This window comes from Haliotis rubra, unplaced genomic scaffold (genome assembly GCF_003918875.1).
Source record: "Haliotis rubra isolate DU_JTF1 unplaced genomic scaffold, ASM391887v1 Scf40, whole genome shotgun sequence".
Classification (NCBI taxonomy): Eukaryota; Metazoa; Mollusca; class Gastropoda; order Lepetellida; family Haliotidae; genus Haliotis; species Haliotis rubra.
Genome location: NW_025767080.1, coordinates 1,770,391 through 1,790,696, shown reverse-complemented (window position 1 = coordinate 1,790,696; position 20,306 = coordinate 1,770,391). Strand labels below are relative to the sequence as shown.

The 20,306-nt window shown below is 42.3% G+C and overlaps 1 protein-coding gene across 1 annotated transcript; it reads left to right on the top strand.

Moving 5' to 3' along the window:
* The first annotated feature begins 216 nt into the window (after nucleotides 1–216).
* Nucleotides 217–20,176, top strand: LOC124287339. Its single transcript, XM_046723837.1, has 11 exons — nucleotides 217–417; nucleotides 9,521–9,613; nucleotides 9,914–10,010; nucleotides 10,596–10,706; nucleotides 11,441–11,541; nucleotides 13,999–14,228; nucleotides 15,497–16,627; nucleotides 17,027–17,111; nucleotides 17,398–17,446; nucleotides 18,091–18,191; nucleotides 18,789–20,176. Exons 1-11 carry the CDS (start codon nucleotides 217–219, stop codon nucleotides 18,903–18,905), a joined length of 2,316 nt encoding a protein of 771 aa, XP_046579793.1. The 3' UTR covers nucleotides 18,906–20,176.
* Nucleotides 20,177–20,306: the final 130 nt, after the last annotated feature.

The window sequence follows — 20,306 nt, the reverse complement described above, 5'->3', positions numbered from 1 at the left end:
AAATAATAAGCTTAGGCTCGTTAACACAGGAAAGTAAGTAGCCTTGGATTCCGGTTTAGGATAAGTTCCAGACACCTACACTCGTAGCCTGAGGCGATTAAATTTGTTCAAGACTCCGCCCCTCGATAGGAAACAACAATCTGCGAGAGCACTCCCCACGACAAAGTATAATAGGTAGTTAAATCAACTTGACACCGGTCTAAAAACTTAACGTCTATGTCCGGTTTATCACATCCGAGATGTCTACTTCCGGATCTTGTTCTCGCGGGAGCAAGTCACGTTTACGAATCTCTCCGGCGCAGCGATGACTTGGGGTGGAACGCTGGGCAGGAGAGTGGCTACGATCTCAAGGAAAGAGACAAGACAGAGACAATAATGTCTGTGCGACGACAACGCTATTTCACAACTTATGTCAGGGTAGGCTTACAATCCGAGAATAAAAAAACAGGAAAAAAGGCAATTTCATACTGTATCAAATACCTTCTAAGCCTTAGGCTTAACACTAACCCCATTACGGCAACGTCTGAACACAGAAAAAGCTGACTGTGCACCATCATTACATGGGACTACTGGGGGCATGGATGGCCCATTAATCGGTGGGCATTAGCGCTGTTGAGTTGCCTCCCTTGGGCATGTCAGGAACACGTTTATGGGTTCTATTACCGGTTGCCACTCATTACGTTTCTAGGTTCGTCAGCACCATACCCGTGATGGTGGGTTTCACAAGAGTGGTATCATGGGACCAGCATCACTTAAGGATTTTTTTCAACATCAAACTGACAGGCCATTCGATACATGGAATATCCTCACAGACATCAGAGACCATATAATATATTATAGGGTCTCTGCAGACATCAAGTGGACACAGATATAAGTTTAATACTTACAAAAGCAGTGTTATGTTAAACTTACATTAAGCTGACTGGGAGTAACTGAGATACTGTTCACAGCAGTGTTAATCCACACTCACTGATATGAACATCACAAAGTTTCATAGTGATTCTTGAATTTGCATGTCACAAGAATGATTATTTTTCCGGAGCACCTTTAGAATACAGCACCACAACTTCTCGTGAGGACGATCTCTGCCGTAGGTCACGTGTCATTAAGACAAGCAACCAGTTTGTGAGAACCCGTCGGACGCGAACCCGCGACCTTCGGATTGTTAGCTCGACAGCTAACCGACTGAGCTACGTCCACACTGTTGCACAATGTGCAAATTTATCGAGTCATTCCTGTGACGTCACGGAAATGAACGGAAAGAGTCGAATAGGTCACGGACAATTACGAATGCTACGGGTAGACTTGGTGTCTCGTGATTTTATTCTCCGGACAATTGCCGAATGGATCCGATGCCATTTGGCACACTCGTCCCATTCCGTAATCTACAAATTAACGTGTGGCGTGGAATGAGCCGATATGCCTCAAACTGAAAAGGGTTGTTGACGCCAGGCGCCAGACGTAGATTTCACGGTGCATGCATGAATGACGCTTTTATATAAATCGGTGATTTTGTGACAGAAAAGTGATGTAGGGAACACTGTAAGGATAATGTGGATCGCACTAAGGAACGAGGGAGACATGAGCATGTGTAGTGACGCACGAGGGTGAGTTAGCCTTGAATCATTACTTTACAAAATTTATGTTGCGTGTGAAAGAGGCTTGAGTGCAAATTCCAGACCAATTTCCATTAGCCCAAAATGTCTACATTAACCCATTTCATAATGTACTTTCGACGTTTTTGGTTTCCCGTTTTTGTGTGAAATAAAAGTATTAAAATGCAAAAAGGAAAAACAACAAATGGTACTCCACGCATTATTACACGGTCATGTACCTGCTATATTGGATTAGGTCCCTAACCCTAACCCTAACCCTAACCCTAAACCCTAAACCCTCAGCCCTAACCCTAACCCTAACCACTTGAAATAATCCTAATAAATAGAATGCATTGACCGAACCACCGGACATGTACCTACTATATATTGCATTAGGTCCCCAACCCCAACCCTAACCCTAAACCCTAAACCTAACCCTAGTCCTAGTCCTAGTCCTAGCCCTAGCCCTAGCCCTAGCCCTAGCCCTAGCCCTAACCCCAATCCCTTGAATTAATCCTAATAAATAGAATGCATTGACCGAACCGGCGCAAACACGACTGACGTGTCTAGTGTAATGCATTATTACCGCTTCGAAAAATAAAATACTAATAAAACACTTTTCTATGTAATGGTGCAAATTACTGAATGACAAATATATATATGTAAATTTAAAAAATTAAAAAATACAAAATACACAAAACATAACACCTCAGCAGCCCGTAATACAAATAAATATGAGCGTATTAGTGAAAAAAGAAAAATATTTCAAACTGGTGCTTGCAAAATATTGAGCATCCGCCGGTATACAACTACTGGAAACTCTCAACATCGTTGGGCTTATGCAATGACATAGCTCGTAGAGATGAAACACCAGTGAGCGGAGCTTATACGCCCTCGCTGAGCCAGACAACCGTGTTGCCATGCAGGCGTCATAAGGCATTGTTTCGAGAACGTGCTTTCGAACAAAATCACATTACAATACGTAAAAGGGTATTATGACGTATTTTTAAAGTTTGTGGTGCTGTATTCTAAAGGTAGGCCATTTTTCCTTATCCTGACTCATGCTCTTTTTGCTTGTCTTCTTCTTCTTGCGAACATAGTGGAACACTTGTATCTCCCTAATTGAAGCTCCCTTCAATGTAAAATCACTAATTAGTACTCACCACGAGTTACCTCCCTTCCACAAGCGCGGGAACGAGGGCGCCACCTCCACCTATGTGCCTCACTCTCTCCTTCTTCGCCCAGTGAGCTGGACGTGAGAGCGTCTGTGTCTCCCGACACACTATATCCTTTGATTATATTTAGTTAGTTACCTTGTATAGACATCTATAGAGGTTTAGCTAGTATCATTCAACAATTATATATTCATATTTAGTCGTGTTTCTACTGTTTATTCACGGGGCCGTGTTGTTTCAGTGGATTACGTTGATAAAAATTCTGTACTGTTGCACATTACGCTTTTATTCTGCTGCTGATCCGCATTTAATATGCCCTAGCTGTACTGGCGCCATGTTTCATTTTATTCACGTTGCAGTTGCGTACTAATTTATCCAATTCTGCCTTTAATAAATAATTACTTTGGCGTTTGAGACGCGCAGCAGATAGGTCGCTGCGATGCAGAGTCTAGCCATGACTGATACACCTGAACCCTCGCCAGTCTACTGCTGTTGGTCGACCCTCCCGCCTGGTGTTCCGCTAGAGTGGTGGAGAGGCGTGGGACGAGTCCGCCGCCTCCAAGAAGCGCCCTGCTTCCCCAGACATCCCATCGCCGCAGCCAAGACTAGAGGGTTTCTACTGCATCTCAACGCGACCTCTGAGGGGAAATCAACGAAGTCTACTTGAACTTTCTCAGCCGAGATTGTTCCCCGTCGCAGATTTGGGCCTGTATGATGATCAGCCAATCATCATACCTGATGTACATCAAAAGAATGACCGATGTCGGCAACAGTGATGTCAGCAGCGAGATCAACATGCAGCCTGATGTACCAACGCTGATATTCTATGATCTTCCTGAGGGTCCCGTCGCTACCAACACTCAACGCAGACTTCGCACCCCCAGGGCAGCGTCGACCTCTGAGGGGAAATCAACGAAGTCTACTAGGACTTTCTCAACCGAGATTGTTCCAGCCGCTGAACTGGGCCTCTACGATGATCAGCCGATCATCATCCCCGACGACGCCACAAGAAGTTTACCGGAGACAGCTACAGTGACATCAGCAGAGATCGCCATGCAGCCTGATGTCTCTACACTGACGTCAGACGACTTCCCTGAGGGCCCCGCCGCTAACATCGCAGAGAGGGCACCGACTACTTCGTCGCAGACCATCCCAGATGAACTGTTGCGGCAAATCATGATCATGATGGAGGGCCACTACAGACTGGAGAAGCAGCCAGCCCAAGGCCTGAGCCTTCGCGAAGGTTCCAACGCAGACGACACCCCAGAGGCACCCCCGTCAGCGTAGCAGCCACGACGAAGCCACCTTCGCGAAGGAAGTCGCAGACCACCTCGACGAAGGACCCAGATGTACAGCCTTCGCGAAGGCGGGATAGATCATCACCTTCCTCGGCTTCATCCTTAGATGCGGACTCAGACCACCAGACCTCACGGAAGCCTTCGCGAAGGTCAAGTCGCCGTTCCCCAGGACCGGACGCAGAGGAAGCTTCGCGAAGGCCTTCGCGAAGGACACCTGACTACACAAGAGCTTCGCTGGGCTATCAACATTCTCCTCACAGGTCTCCGAAGGTCAACCCATAGACGAGATCACCAAGACGATCTCCTCGCCGCTCATCGCTACCGATCTCCTCAGACATCACCACGCCGATCGCCTCACAGGTCACCACACAAGTCTGCACACAAGTCTACAGTCAGGTCTCCCCGAGCGTCACCCGACATAGAGATAGAAATACACAGTCCACCATCAGAAGAGCATCAACCTCTCATCAGCGATGCTGGGATAGAAGATGATGGAGGCATCATTTTCTCAGACGCTGAGATACGATATTGGATGGTAAACAACCTAGATCTCTCTTCACCTTCCAAGAGTGGCAACTCGGCGCAGACATACCTGATAAAGGAAGACGATGCAGACGCCATCACCTTACCTCCGATCGACTCGATTGCTGCGGTGCCACAGAATGTGGACACAGCCTACCATAAAGCCATAAAGTTCAAACGCCAGAGGCGTATGTTCTTGGCCTTAATAGATCTAGAATGATCAATGAGATTCTTATCACCAGATTTCGCGGACACTAACTTCTGAAGATGATAGGATGATCTACTCGGCTCTACTTATGCAGAACCAGCAAGAACCACACCCTGTATGAAGCTAACGCTCATATATTGATCGGACTCTAGACACTTCGCTAAGGAAGTCCCAGGCCACCTCCGCGAAGGAGCTAGAGCCTCACCAGTTACAAGGGACGTCGCGGAGGAGTAGCGCTTCACCGACCCCACATATTGCTGAGTGCGGCGAAAACTAAACTCACTCACTCACTCACTCCTGTTGAACACAGAGGTCGCTTCATGGGCAAGCTCATATATATATATACTGATCGGGCTCTGACTCGATACCTTCGCGAAGGTCGCGAAGGCTAAGTGGCTACAAGTCTACTTCACACAGAAAATCTAGAATGGATACTTCGAGAGCTTCGCGAAGTCTCTGGCGTCCACCGAGGAAATCTCCTCCAAGGTCTCCATATATTAGCCACTCGGCCATATATAGCTACTCGCCAGTCCGTTTCAAGACATCGCATAAGTTGTCTATCAACTGTATGCCATATGCCGTCTATAAGCCTACGCGAAGACAATTGCACAGGCTATTTACAACACAGAACGTCGCTGTATTAATTAGTCAACGACGTTTCATAGATCTTCACAGGAATCAACCTTTCCGTATAGATTGCTAGAATATGCAATCCCGGACTACGATACGATTATCTACATGCATGACCATTACGCACATCTGCAGACAATTCAATATCGAAATTGAACAGCAGCCTTGTTACAGCCAGTATAACTCATAATCGCCAAAGTTTCTGAGAAGAAATATGTACAACAAGTTCAGCTTTAATTCTACAATTATGACGATACATTCATGTATACAGTCTACAAGCTGACAACTTGCAAGTTTATTGTACCTTTATATAAGGAAGTCGGAATTATATTCAAAACTGAAGTTACTTTCACGACAGCCAGGAAAATAACCTACCCAGCATTAATATTACAGAGCGAGGTATTTCTACCGGAGGTTTCGCTGCTTACCTTTAACCCTCAAACACGTGGTCACTCGGGTAACTTCGAAGCTACGGTGAAGACCGACGATTATGCTAATATCAACGACGGCAAGATTTTATACAAGGTTTTTTCCTGCTACACCGGTGACATCACAGCTGGTATTCTACAGAATCAAAATGCCTTGTTCTGATTGGACCGCATGGACAAACACCACGAGAGGTCGATCTTAGTTCACAGTTCAAGACTTACGCTACAAGTGACAACTATATATCAGTGAACGAAAGCAAGCCTCCTTACAGTCCAGTTAATCTGAACCTTCATGATTGGGCTGCTTTCTTCAGGTTAGAGACCTCCCCTGTCAAGTTAGGACGAGGCACGGCAGTCAGGCGATTTTACATAAAGTTCAACGAGGACAGACACACCTGGTTGTGCACCTACATCGTCAAGGACTTCGCGAGCTTAATAACCTAGACGACGGGATACAAGTGGATCTAAATCCACAGCGTCTCAGACTACAGCTGAATTTCATCATCAAGCTACTAACACAACTAGATGGTTAGTAAACCTACTTAAGCTTTCTGATTGGAGAATTAAAACGGAAGTTTCACCCTCCAACTTGGGGATCTGAATATAGTGTTCCAACACCTCACAAGTGAGGTTTATGAACACGCTTGGATGACATACTTGGACTCCATGATACGATGATTCTATCACGATGGCCAGCAAGAGCACTGTAAATTTATCTCCACCGAACCAAACAGGAGGAAAAAAATGCAAAAGATTATTTCCTCTATCATCAACTTACGCAGAATGAAGTCTCACGCACTATATCTCCGCTTTGATCAGAACTGTCATACTACGTGCATACAAGACGGATGGACCTAATCCGACCCTCCATGAGCTTTTAATACTCATGATATTAGAGCTAACTTCTACAATTGATCTACACAAATGTTATTTGAAATAATGGAGGGTTTATTTCTGAGATCCGATATGGTGGTTGCCAACCATTATCTGAGAGATATCACCACCGAGGACGCCTCAGGTATCCACCAATTCGATCCCATGGTCCTCGCACAACAGTTGACAGTTCCTCGGAGAAGATAAGTCAATCTTACAGATTTCTACTTATCTTATAACAGTACTAAATAGCTACATGCTATATATAATTTGCTTAAGTTCCTTTTATCATCACAGTACTATGATTATTACATCATACAATATATAAGTTAACAACTCTACAGAGTTTGTTATTATATATTTACCTTAAGTTAATCATATCTTAAGAGTAGTACTATGGTTACATGATAAATGCATTAGCTAAACAAACTCTACAGAGTTTTTGGCTATTATATACGTAGCTTAAGTTAATTATATCTTAAGCATAGTACTATACTCATATTGTAAAAATATATTAGCTAACAAACTCTACGGAGTTTTGCTATTATATAGGTAGCTTAAGCTTATTCATATCTTAAGCTCAGTACTATGTTTATATCATATAAGTATATTAGCTAACAAACTCTAAAGAGTTTTTTTGCTATTTGGCTTAAGTGTCATCATATCTTAAGCAATATGGTTACATTATAACATGTATTAGCTAACAAACTCTACGGAGTTTTTGCTATTATATATGTAGCTTAAGGTTTCCTTCATAAGCTCAATACTAGGTTTATATCATATAAGTATTTTAGCTAACAAACTCTAAAGGTTTTTTTGGCTATTATACAATTAGCTTAAGTTTCATCATATCTTAAGCAGTATGGTTACATTATAAAATGTATTAGCTAACAAACTCTACGGAGTTTTGCTATTATATATATAGCTTAAGTTTAATCATATCTTAAGCTCAGTACTATGTTTATAACATAAAAGTATATTAGTTAATAAACTCTAAGGAGTTTTTGCTATATACATTTAGCTTAAGTCTAATCTTATCTTAAGCTTAGTACTATGGTTACATTATAAATCTATTAGCTAATAAACTCTACAGAGTTTTTGGCTATTGTATATGTAGCTTAAGTTAATTATATCTTAAGCACAGTACTATACTCATATTGTAAAAATATATTAGCTAACAAACTCTACAGAGTTTTGCTATTATATATGTAGCTAAAGCTTATTCATATCTTAAGCTCAGCATTATATCTATATCATATAAGTATATTAACTAACAAACTCTAAAGAGTTTTGCTATTATATAATTAGCTTAAGTTTAATCATATCTTAAGCTTAGTACTATGTTTATATCTTAAAGTATTTTAGCTAACAAACTCTAAGGAGTTTATACTAGCATATTAACAAGCTTAAGTCTATTAGTCTTAAGCATTGTATTAATGTTATATATACTTTATCATAATAAGTACATTGTAATAACCTTTATATGGCAGCTGATAAGTTAGCAGCAGGAATTCATCAGTTCAGTGCCTTTATGAAGTTCCCATAGGGTTATTACAATCATCACAGTTCAAATCACTAATTATTAAAATCCAAAGTATTATATATTCCCACCTCCTTTGCCGTAGGATTCTACAAGCAAAAAGAGCATGAGTCAGGATAAGGAAAAATATGTAATTTTTAGAGTAAAATTGATATTTTATACTTATCCTGACTCATGAGGTAAGCCCTCCCATCCTCCCCACATAACACTTTGGATTTCCCTGTAAATTCAAATGTTGGGCTCAGTATATGAGGAGAGAGTGAGGCACATGGGTGGAGGTGGCGCTCTGCCCTCGTTCCCGAGCTTGTGGAAGGGAGGTAACTCGTGGTGAGTACTAATTAGTGATTTTACATTGAAGGGAGCTTCAATTAGGGAGATACAAGTGTTCCACTATGTTCGCAAGAAGAAGAGGACAAGCAAAAAGAGCATGAGTCAGGATAAGTATAAAATATCAATTTTACTCTAAAAATTACATTTTTCCATGCTGATTAATTGTAATATGTATGGCATTTGTTCGAATAACATTTTGAATTATGCCTGTAGTAGTTGTGAGCTGTGCTGTTTCGTAGACTCTGTCGGTTCACTGTGAAATAATAACACAATTATGTTGGAAAGACTAAAGAATACTGGATACCTTCCGCCATCTTTGAAAAGACTGGACACTTCTAAAGGATTATTTTGAGGGTTATGGCAACCAATCACTATAATAGGAAGTGCACATGACACTAAACAATATGGCTGGTAGGTGTCTGGTATTCTGTAGGTGTACCGTAATGTTCAGTCCTAGCTGTTGTCTTGACCTTCACAAGTGCCTCATATTCAATTCAAGTCACAGTGTTTGCCATGATGCCGAAAACCTGCGTATTTGACGCACAAATTATCTCAAATATGCAGTGAATATAGAAGCTTGCGTCATTGTTGACAAAATGCTACTGGGCCCTTAGTCCAGATAATCTAAACTTCTAAAACTAAATGTTTGTCAGTTAACTGCTCAGTGCTGATTAAATACCTGAACTGCCTTACCTTGTTTTTTGTCGTTATTAAACAATCACAGTTGATGTCTTGATGAAAGTTCCAAACTGAAGTTGACTCCCCAAAACATGTCCATGACTTCCTCTCATGACACCAGGAAGTCATGATGACTCCTAAATTTTTATGCCTAGGGCAAACACTGAGTCAGCTGCAGATGTCATGAAAAATCAAACCATGACCCTTCCTGATGACATTTAACAAGCATGTTCTTGGAAACAGGTGCAGAAATGGAAAGCTCTACAGCTGGAGGTACACCCAATGTCCTCTGAGAATTCCGACTTGTCCATGCAGTTTGAAGACCGACATTTCCAAGTAAGACCATTCAATTTCATTATTTTCAGTGGCATAAGAATTTCATTTCAAAATTAGTTAAACATGGGTGGGGGCAGGCTTGCATAATTTGAAAGACAATATTTCATTCCCTGATATAACAGGGGAAAATGTACTGACGATTACTAAAAGAACTGATCACAGACTTCCTGGATACTTTGTAAACAGCATTGTGAAAAAATTAATTTAATTATTCAGCTTTTCTTTCAGTGTTTTGAAGCAATGATTTCAGTTTTGTGCAGTATGGTAGAGGAGTCTGTATGTCATAATTTCATGTTTCAGGAAGTTTTGCAGTTATTGCGGGGACCAATATTTGAAAGGGTGAAGTTGAAAAAACATGAAATAACCAAAGACATGGTCAAGTCTGACATCATGACAGGTGAGCTATGGTGTCTGTTGTCATGCCACATCCATCTTTCTTACATTTTGTTTTAGGTCAGGAGAACAGTCCAAATAATTATGGATGATTAGTGGTATAGTGTCTTAGGAAATGGTAGAAAAGAGACGGTTCAGGTTCTAGGTGTTTGATGGCAATGGGAATGTTTATTCATTGTAACAGATGAGTTAATTGTGAATTGGTAAAGATTAAGTAATGACCACTGTATCCTTTCAATGTTAATGACTTTTCCTCAAAGCTTACTGCAAAATATTGACCCTATGGTAAGCGTGTGGTCATAAGATTCATCAGAAAATAATTCTTGTCACCATCAAATGTTTATTAGTTCCATAAGGTAAAACACCACAACATGCTGTCCTCCCTTTTATTGCTGTTTATATAAGTTATCAATTGACTAAAGCTTAAATGAATGTCATGGTAGGTACACCTGCTTTGTTGAATCTCAAAGTAGAAATCCCTGTATATGACAAACTAGAGGTAAAGGGAGGGAGTTACCTGACTTTGTAAACTGTCCTCTTTCACTTGCATATAAAAATGCTGGTGATTTGTACATATTCCTGCTGCTAGGCCCTATAGTTCGTCTTGGATATGATTTTCGAGCTAAGCCAGAGTATGAGACCTGTCTCCTGCCGATATCTCAGCCACTTTACACCAGCGACAGTGAAGAGGATCAGCAGGGTCAGTATGTCATTGTCATACCCGTCATACAGTCATTTACCTGTCCTATGCTACTGTCATACATCTGTCATACACCTGTCATACTCTACTTTTAGGAAGTCATTCACCTGTCATACAATCTTCATACACCTGTTTTACCATCATACACTATAATATACCGGTCATGCACCCATTTTACAGTCATAAACCCGTCATACACCTTGATTATGTTTGTCACACACTTATAAGTCATCCTTTAAACACCCTTCACACACTGCTGTCATACACCAATCATAGTCATACACTGTAGTCATGCTGTCATACAACTGACATATGCTGCTCTCATACTGTCATTGTTTTCGCAATACTAATTTGCCAAAATTAATCAGTTGTTTGTAAAACAGAAATTCATTCATCAAGAGCTGGGTTTACTGCTGTCACAAGCATTTGAATGAGATATTCAGAGAGATCAGAGAACTGTGTGCTGCCACTCACAAGCCTGATGTTTTCTAATCAAGTATTATCATGGGATGATTCAGTGTTTTCAGTCAATGTCAGGATTGTGATTTGATCAAACTTTTTTTTTATCAGTTTCCGGTTGTTCAGTCAGTATGGAAATGTATTGTTCCCTATTGTGATAGAGACCAATTAATAACATTCTAATTCTTAAATGAAGTAAAACAAATAGCCACTGTCATACACTGGTCATACAGACACATCCCTGTGATACACCGCCATGTGTCTTGTGACTGCAGCGTGGACTTGTGGATACCGAAGCCTGAGTCTGCACCATGAGAAGCTGGTAGTGTACAGCTGTCTACTGAAGGAGAAGTCCAGTCACAGCAGCATGGCCCAGGTCAGTTACAGCATGGCCAAAGTCAGTTACAGCATGGCCAAAGTCAGTTACAGCATGGCCAAAGTCAGTTACAGCATGGCCAAAGTCAGTTACAGCATGGCTCAGGTCAGTTACAGCATGGCTCAGGTCAGTAACAGCATGGCCAAAGTCAGTTACAGCATGGCCCAGGTCGGTTACAGCATGGCCAAGGTCGGTTACAGCATGGCCCAGGTCAGTTACAGCATGGCCAAAGTCGGTTACAGCATGGCCCAGGTCAGTTACAGCATGGCCAAGGTCGGTTACAGCATGGCCAAGGTCGGTTACAGCATGGCCATGGTCAGTTACAGCATGGCCAAAGTCAGTTACAGCATGGCCCAGGTCGGTTACAGCATGGCCAAGGTCGGTTACAGCATGGCCCAGGTCAGTTACAGCATGGCCAAAGTCAGTTACAGCATGGCCCAGGTCAGTTACAGCATGGCCAAGGTCGGTTACAGCATGGCCAAGGTCGGTTACAGCATGGCCAAGGTCGGTTACAGCATGGCCAAGGTCGGTTACAGCATGGCCCAGGTCAGTTACAGCATGGCCAAAGTCGGTTACAGCATGGCTCAGGTCAGTTACAGCATGGCTCAGGTCAGTTACAGCATGGCTCAGGTCGGTTACAGCATGGCCAAGGTCGGTTACAGCATGGCCAAGGTCGGTTACAGCATGGCCCAGGTCAGTTACAGCATGGCCAAAGTCGGTTACAGCATGGCTCAGGTCAGTTACAGCATGGCTCAGGTCAGTTACAGCATGGCTCAGGTCGGTTACAGCATGGACAAGGTCGGTTACAGCATGGCCAAGGTCGGTTACAGCATGGCTCAGGTCAGTTACAGCATGGCCAAAGTCGGTTACAGCATGGCTCAGGTCAGTTACAGCATGGCCCAGGTCGGTTACAGCATGGCCAAAGTCAGTTACAGCATGGCTCAGGTCAGAAACAGCATGGCCAAGGTCGGTTACAGCATGGCTCAGTTCAGTTACAGCATGGCCATGGTCAGTTACAGCATGGCCAAAGTCGGTTACAGCATGGCTCAGGTCAGTTACAGCATGGCCAAAGTCAGTTACAGCATGGCCAAAGTCGGTTACAGCATGGCTCAGGTCAGTTACAGCATGGCTCAGGTCGGTTACAGCATGGCCAAGGTTGGTTACAGCATGGCCAAAGTCGGTTACAGCATGGCTCAGGTCAGTTACAGCATGGCCATGGTCAGTTACAGCATGGCTCAGTTCAGTTACAGCATGGCTCAGGTCAGTTACAGCATGGCTCAGGTCAGTTACAGCATGGCTCAGGTCAGTTACAGCATGGCCAAAGTCAGTTACAGCATGGCCAAAGTCGGTTACAGCATGGCTCAGGTCAGTTACAGCATGGCCAAAGTCGGTTACAGCATGGCTCAGGTCAGTTACAGAATGGTGCAGGTCAGTTACAGAAAGGCTCAGGTCAATTACAGCATGGCTCAGGTCAGTTACAGCATGGCTCAGGTCAGTTACAGCATGGCTCAGGTCAGTTACAGCATGCCCAAGCTTGGTTACAGCATGGCTCACGTCAGTTACAGAATGGTGCAGGTCAGTTACAGAATGGCTCAGGTCAATTACAGCATGGCTCAGGTCAATTACAGCATGGCTCAGGTCAGTTACAGCATGGCTCAGGTCAGTTACAGCATGGCTCAGGTCAGTTACAGCATGCCCAAGCTTGGTTACAGCATGGCTCAGGTCAGTTACAGCATGGCTCAGGTCAATTACAGCATGGCTCAGTTTAGTTACAGCATGGCTCAGGTCAGTTACAGCATGGCTCAGGTCAGTTACAGCATGGCTCAGGTCAATTACAGCATGTCTTTGATTTGATCTTTTCCTTAACATTGGTTCATCTATCCATACTTTTGTGCGATCATGCAATGTAAGTCAAGTCACTGACAAGTTACATCTCGGCTTTCACCGCCCTCCGTCTTGGCGCCCGGACCACGATGCTTAATGTGAAAATATATGCTTGAAGCTTTTATGTCATAGGCGTAACCCTAGCACGATATGTCCAATATGTTCCATAATTTTTCGTTTTATGAGGGACGGTATCCATTTCCATAATATGATTGGCTGCTTAGGTCACGTGTCTGATTTTGACCAATCACGAGCCTTATAAGCAGAGTGTAGTGAAAAGCGTCGTTAGAAACCAATCTTTATCCAATAAAATGCGCTTCTTACAAATGTGAAAATACTCGGCAAGAGTACATTGATATTGTTGATGTTCAGAGCTTTTCGAGCGATACCCGCCATCAAAGCGATTAGCCTCTATGTAAGTGACACGTGCCACTCACTAATTAACAAGAAACTGATTGACACTTCCGTTTCTGAATAATCTCGGGAGTCAATACCTGAACAAACTATATGTATTTACATATGTTCAGTTGTGACGTAAGACCCCCTGATCTAGTGAGATATACTTTTGTTCAGATCATGTCAGCCATGTCCACGGAGTGCAGCAGCAGTCAACAGCCACAGAAAGTCAGCATCAGCAGTTATTTCCACAGAGTTGTCCCCCCTGGTGGCTCTCCCGCCAAGTCATCACAACCCAGCACTTCGACACCAGGTGGTGCTAGATCACATGTAACAACCACCACAGGCCAAGATGAAGAGGCCACAGTCCCACCCTCCGACACACGCAAGAGAAAACTAAAAAGCATGTATGCTACTGCATGTTAGATACAATCAGTCAAGGTTATGGGTTATCTTTGTAAAATTGGGTTGAAAGGCTTTGACTGATACATGTTAATTGTGTGACTAGGTTCCCAGTACCACATGCTGGTCATGAAAGTTGTTTATACCACTCAGCAAAATGTGAACATGAAAATAATTGATCCATGACCAGACAAACCAGTGACTGATAGGTTACTTGTCATTTCTTCCTACGAACCTCTGTTCTAACACGGTCATATTTCCCGGTTCTCGTAAAATCCCCTAGCAGCAAAAAATCGCAACACGAATTATCTCCCTTCTTTCTGTCCAATCAGAACAAGTGTTACATCAACTTGACTAATACAAGCAAATGTTGGGTCACAAATATCCCTTGCCAGGAACTTGTGTTGATGTGCCACACAAGACATTTAATGGCTAGCTTAGCCATTGTCAACAAGGGCGATGGAGACGCCATTGATCCGCCATTTTACATGACTGATTTCTGTCTATAAGAAACGCAGGGAAAGAGGTTCTAGTTTTACCGAAGCATACGGAAATAACCGAGGCCTTGCGAATGATCACTTTTGAAACAACGTCGCTGATTGCACAACTAAATCTGATTGCAACCAATCACGAATCCTGAACAGTTGCACCATGAAAAGGCCGTATTAGAACAGAGGTTTGTAGGAAGATATGACAAGTAACCTCTGTGGGAAGAGAATGATTCTCACCCTGACATCCAGATTCTGAGCTGACAGGAATGAGGAATGGAGGCAGGATTCCAGATCTGCTCATATTTGTAGACATTAACTTATGGTTATTGAATAATGAAACTTTTGGACATCTGGCATTATTGAAAAACAAATATGGCAGAGGAATAACTGTACTAACATTTTAAAAAACACAAACATATTTGAAAATGAGTGTATTGTTACTGTCCTTTCAAGACAGAGTTGTCTGCCCTTGATCTTCCTCTTATTTTTAATAGACCTTGTTTGACACATTTTTACATTTTAGATTTTAATCTACACTTAGTTTTATTGTTAATAATTGTGATGGAAGCGCTTTCATGACCAGTGTCAACTTATCATGTAACCAGTGTCAAATTCTCTTGTATATGAACATAACTGATACTTTCACAACTTTTTCTACAGGTTTTCCTCTTTCTGTAAATCATACAGTTTCAATTCAGCAATAATGGCCGTTTTTATACGTTATGCTTTGGTTGATATCTGTGTGATATATATATATATATGTTGTGTTTTACTCTGTCCAGAATCAAACGAAGTGGACCAAAATTGTCGAAGAAAGCTAAGAAAGTGAAGAGTGTGAAAGAAGTCATGGCTCCTAGAAACCCTGTCCAGTGTGCTGGAGGTCATGTAGAGGACATAGCAAGTGATACTGAATTCACCAGAATGTCATTCTTTGGGGATTTACCTGAACAAGATTGTGCACCTGTTGATAATGATATTATTACTAAACAAGATCCAACAGGTGAAATGAATGAAAAAGTTGCAGAAAATCCTACAGAACCAAAACACTGCTCAGAACCAAAGCTGTGCTCAAGATCAGAAAGTTGCAAAATGCTGGATTTTTCTCCAGAAAAATCCCATAAAATATGCAAAATGAAGTCAATGAATGATAAGTGCGACAATGTTCAGATCAATTCAGGTAACTATGGTGACAGGTCCTATGGCTCAGAGGACATATTTATGGAGAACTGTGATGAAGTTACAGAGGATGAAGTCAACATTATTGAACTGAGGAAAACTGAGTCTGAACATCTTCCAGCGAAGGAGAGGATGGACTCGGCAATCTGTAGGCCTGTTTGTATTCAAACACCTCCACGGTATGACATAACAACTGACACAGATGGTAGTGACTGTTGTATAATGCCAGAGACTTCTTTTCACAGTGAACAGGTGTCTGTTACAGATCAGATTCCTCATTCAAGATCTAAACCTGCTTTGAAAGATACAGAGTTTAAACAATTGAGTGTAGATTTAATTCAAAGAAGGCTTACTGTAGGTTCAAATGAGACTTTACCATCAGCAAGTTTTATACATGAATTTGATCCAAATACTCCCAATGTGAAGACGGGGAGAGTGCTGGATGAAGGGCATGGTGATGCAACTGATCCTAAGAGGAACAGACACGTAGAAACGGAGAGCACTGGGTCCGATAAAACAAGTTGTGAAGACCTGCCACAGATTTCTTTGAAGAAAAGAGATCGAAGCTGGAGGAGGTCCTTGGCGCTGCTGATGAAAGAGAAGGATGCTCCCCATTTGGTTCAAGAGGTGATCGACTGTGATACAATCGACTGTGATCTGATCGAAGAGCTGGAAGAACTTCCCAAGCATCCTATGATCCTGACAGAGGACCTGAGACATGAACTGAGTCAAGTCAGGTAGGAACTGTGTGTCCAACCGTCTGTTCTATATGTTCCACATACCAATAGTGAGTGAGTGAGTTTATTTTTATGCCGCACTCAGCAATATTACAGCTATATGACGGCAGTCTGTAAATAATCAAGTCTGGACCAGACTATCCAGTGATCAACATTATGTGCATCATTCTACGCAATTGGGATACGATGACATGTGTCAACCAAGTCAGCGTGCCTGACCCCCCGATCCCGTTAGTCACCTCTTACAACAAGCATGGGTTACTGAAGACCAATTCTAACCCGGATCTTCACGGGTCCCACATACCAATACCAATTCTTAGCAATCTGTCCTGTTTCTGAGTACAGACACCTGTGTTCTTCTCAATCTATATTTTAACATGTTCCAACTGTTTGTTCCAGCTCAGAGGCGGAGCTCACAGAATCCCACATCCAGATGATGGTGTTGGGCAGCGAGGGGTACCTCCGATCCATCTTCACTGGAAAGGTGATACTAGTTTTCTGTGAGTTGCCCAGGGCAATATACATCCCCATAAAAGGGTATTATCAGTCAATCTGCATTGTATTGGCTTTCTCTCTAATTCATGCTGAAAATGAAATTCAATAAGTATCACTCAAAAATATTTCCAGATGTGGTCACTCTTTGGCACACCTATGTTTGTAAGTGCCCTGTGGCTCATTTAATGAAAATGCATTCCTGTCTCTGCTTATCTTTGACTGGAATTTTTACATTGACATTGTTTGTGCATTGACATCTTGGCTTTTGCTTTCAGCATCAGTGTCAAAGACATGAAGACTACAAGAAAGGTGGAAAGGCTAGATGTAAGTACATCGGACATGTAGCCACCTTCAGGTAGACGATTTGTTGGTCATAGTTTTATCCCAGTACATCAGACATGTAGCCAGATGTAACTATACCCTTCAGGTAGACGAGGGGCGTTGGGGTAGCCTAATGGTTAAAGCGTTGGCTCGTCACGCCGAAGACCCGGGTTCGAATCCCCACATGGGTACAATGTGTGAAGCCCATTTCTGGTGTCCCCAGCCGTGATGTTGCTGGAATATTGCTCAGTCAGTCAGTCAGGTAGACGATTTGTTGGTCAGAGTTGTATCCCTTACCTGCACCAGGATCTGTTGTTGGTTTGTTTGAATCCCAGATTTGTTTCTGTAAACCTTCATCTATCAGCTGAAAACTTGTGCTCATAGGTTCATTAAAGTGAAAACATTGAACCTTGATCAGGCTTTTCTCCCACAATAAACTGGTACACTGTTATATACATATATAGTGGGGGTTGGGGTGGATGTTCAAAGCAGCACTTTCAGCCACCCAGTGAATGTGCTTTCTGCATGAATGATACTCTTTCCTGACAGGATGGGACATCAACCAAACTCTTGCATGTCTTAGAACAGCTCACATGTCGAGGCAGTGTTGCAGTTATCATTTATTTTGACATAATATTTTGTCACAGTGAACCTCAACTATCAGGTGAACCTCGCGATGTTCACTGAGCCTCAGCAGGATGCTGTCATGGAAACCCTGATGGGGATATTCTGTAAACGCCATCACAAGGTATGTAGGCTGCAATGAGTGGTACAGCCATATGAAAACAATCCAGTCAAAAATACCAGGCTCTGATCATAATCAGCGGGTCCCTTGGTCCCATATAGACACTGGCACACTCACAGTGAAATAAGATCGGAGGACACTCCATGGGTCACATCCGATAATCTTCCTTATGAGCCAATGAGAAAGGGGTATAGTATTACAGTGAATGATCCGATTTAAGTTACCTGGGGCCTGTTCCACAAAGTGATCATATCTTCCCAGTAGTCTGGGTTAAAGTATGGGAGCTACAGTCTTGTGGAACTGGGACCTGCTTCAAATGTTTTATTAGCTTATGATCTTTTCTGTACACTCATCCAAATACTTTACCCAGATCTAAATGTTATATTTACACATTATGATGCAGAAACAATATGAAGTTTGTAGATGAAAATTTGCGAGCTTATTTGAATTTTATACAATACAATTGTAAATAATAATCATGGTGTATTTGCATTACATTAGAAAGTCTCAGGAAGAGCTCCTCACAATGTTTGGCTATTATTATGTATGATAATTGTGATGGTGTGAGAGCTTCACACACTGCATGTCTCCTGTTCCCAGTACATGGACTACATCCTGAAGGTGCTGCTGCCGGAGATGATGATTCGAATCCTGATGGAGGTGAAGCACATGACCTACGATGACACAGAGGCACTCATGAGTGGTGCTATCCGGTAGTCATTTAACATACAGCCACTCTCTTGTGAGGTCGACCTCTCAGTGAGACAGACAGTGGAGACTCAAGAGTGGCACTCAGTAGTGGTCATCTGATAAGGTTAAGCACTCCGTGGAATACTGTAAAGTTTCTCTTACTGTTAGAGACTCGCTGTGAGACTGAGTTACCCTGATCAATTCAGGCTCAATAAACTTACCAGAACACATAGGGGTTTCCAGTTTTCCTTGGGGTACATATGTGCATTCTCTGCTGTTGAAAATGTCCTGCGACACTTGTAATAATGTCCTAACAAAAGGTTATGCAATTAAGAACATTGTGGGGTTTTTTCTGTTATAGCTCCCTCTATCACCCAGCATTACCTCATATCCGGGTAGCCAGGTTTCTTGATCAGCCTCCTGTTTTAACTTCTGCTTCCTTTGCGCCTGCAGAATGGTGCAGTACGGCTGCAGAACGGTGCAGTACACCCGAATCCTAAGATTCAGTGGGTGGCTTATCTTCTGTCAGGTCTAACGTCCAGAATTCCTGTAGCAGTTACAGACAATTCTGGCATCAAGGCGGGATTCGAAGACCTATCAGTACGAGGATAGGCAGGCCTGCTTAAATGAAACAGTTGTTTCAACTAACTTTATGCAAAAAAATGTTCCAATGGCAGCAAAGTGAAAGTGATCTAAGCCCCACATGGAAACAAGTGTAAATTACAACTATAAGTGACAGTGTTAAGAAATGAGTAACTATTTTGTGTTTAGAACATTGTGTGGAATAAGGACAATGTACACATAGTATCCGAGGTCTCAGACTTTCCATGCAGATAACAAGTGCTTGTGAACACGTGTGTCACAGCAGAAGGAAGGATGTTTGGGGCAGGGAACCCCTCGGTACCCAAGCAGAGGAGGTGGTAGGGGAGGTAACGCCAAATGGGGGAACAGATTAAAAAAGATTCTTGTATTTGTATAATAATTTTATTAAAACATTGTTACAACTGTCACAAGAAATTTTCAGCAGCAGAAAATACATATATCTAACCCAAGGAAAATCTCTTCTGAAAAAGAATAGTTGTCATGAAATGTCGCCTTACTTGGCATGAACCTTCCTATAGAGCATGCTGATCATGAAATTACCAATGTTTCTATGTTCAAATTTGGGCATTTTGTATTGAAGATATTTAAATTTTGTTCAGCTTATTGGAGATATTTGTGCACAAACTTTTCTGTATGATACAGTGTGTGGTATGTATTTATTATGTAAATGAAATAAACAACACTGTATCTTCTAATTAGTCTTTGTCTAAATTTGGTGCTTAATGTATGTTGAACCCGTGAAGTTCCGGGTAAGAATTTATGTTCAGTAACCCATGCTTGTCGTAAGAGGCGATTAACGGGATTGGGTGGTCAGGCTCGCTGACT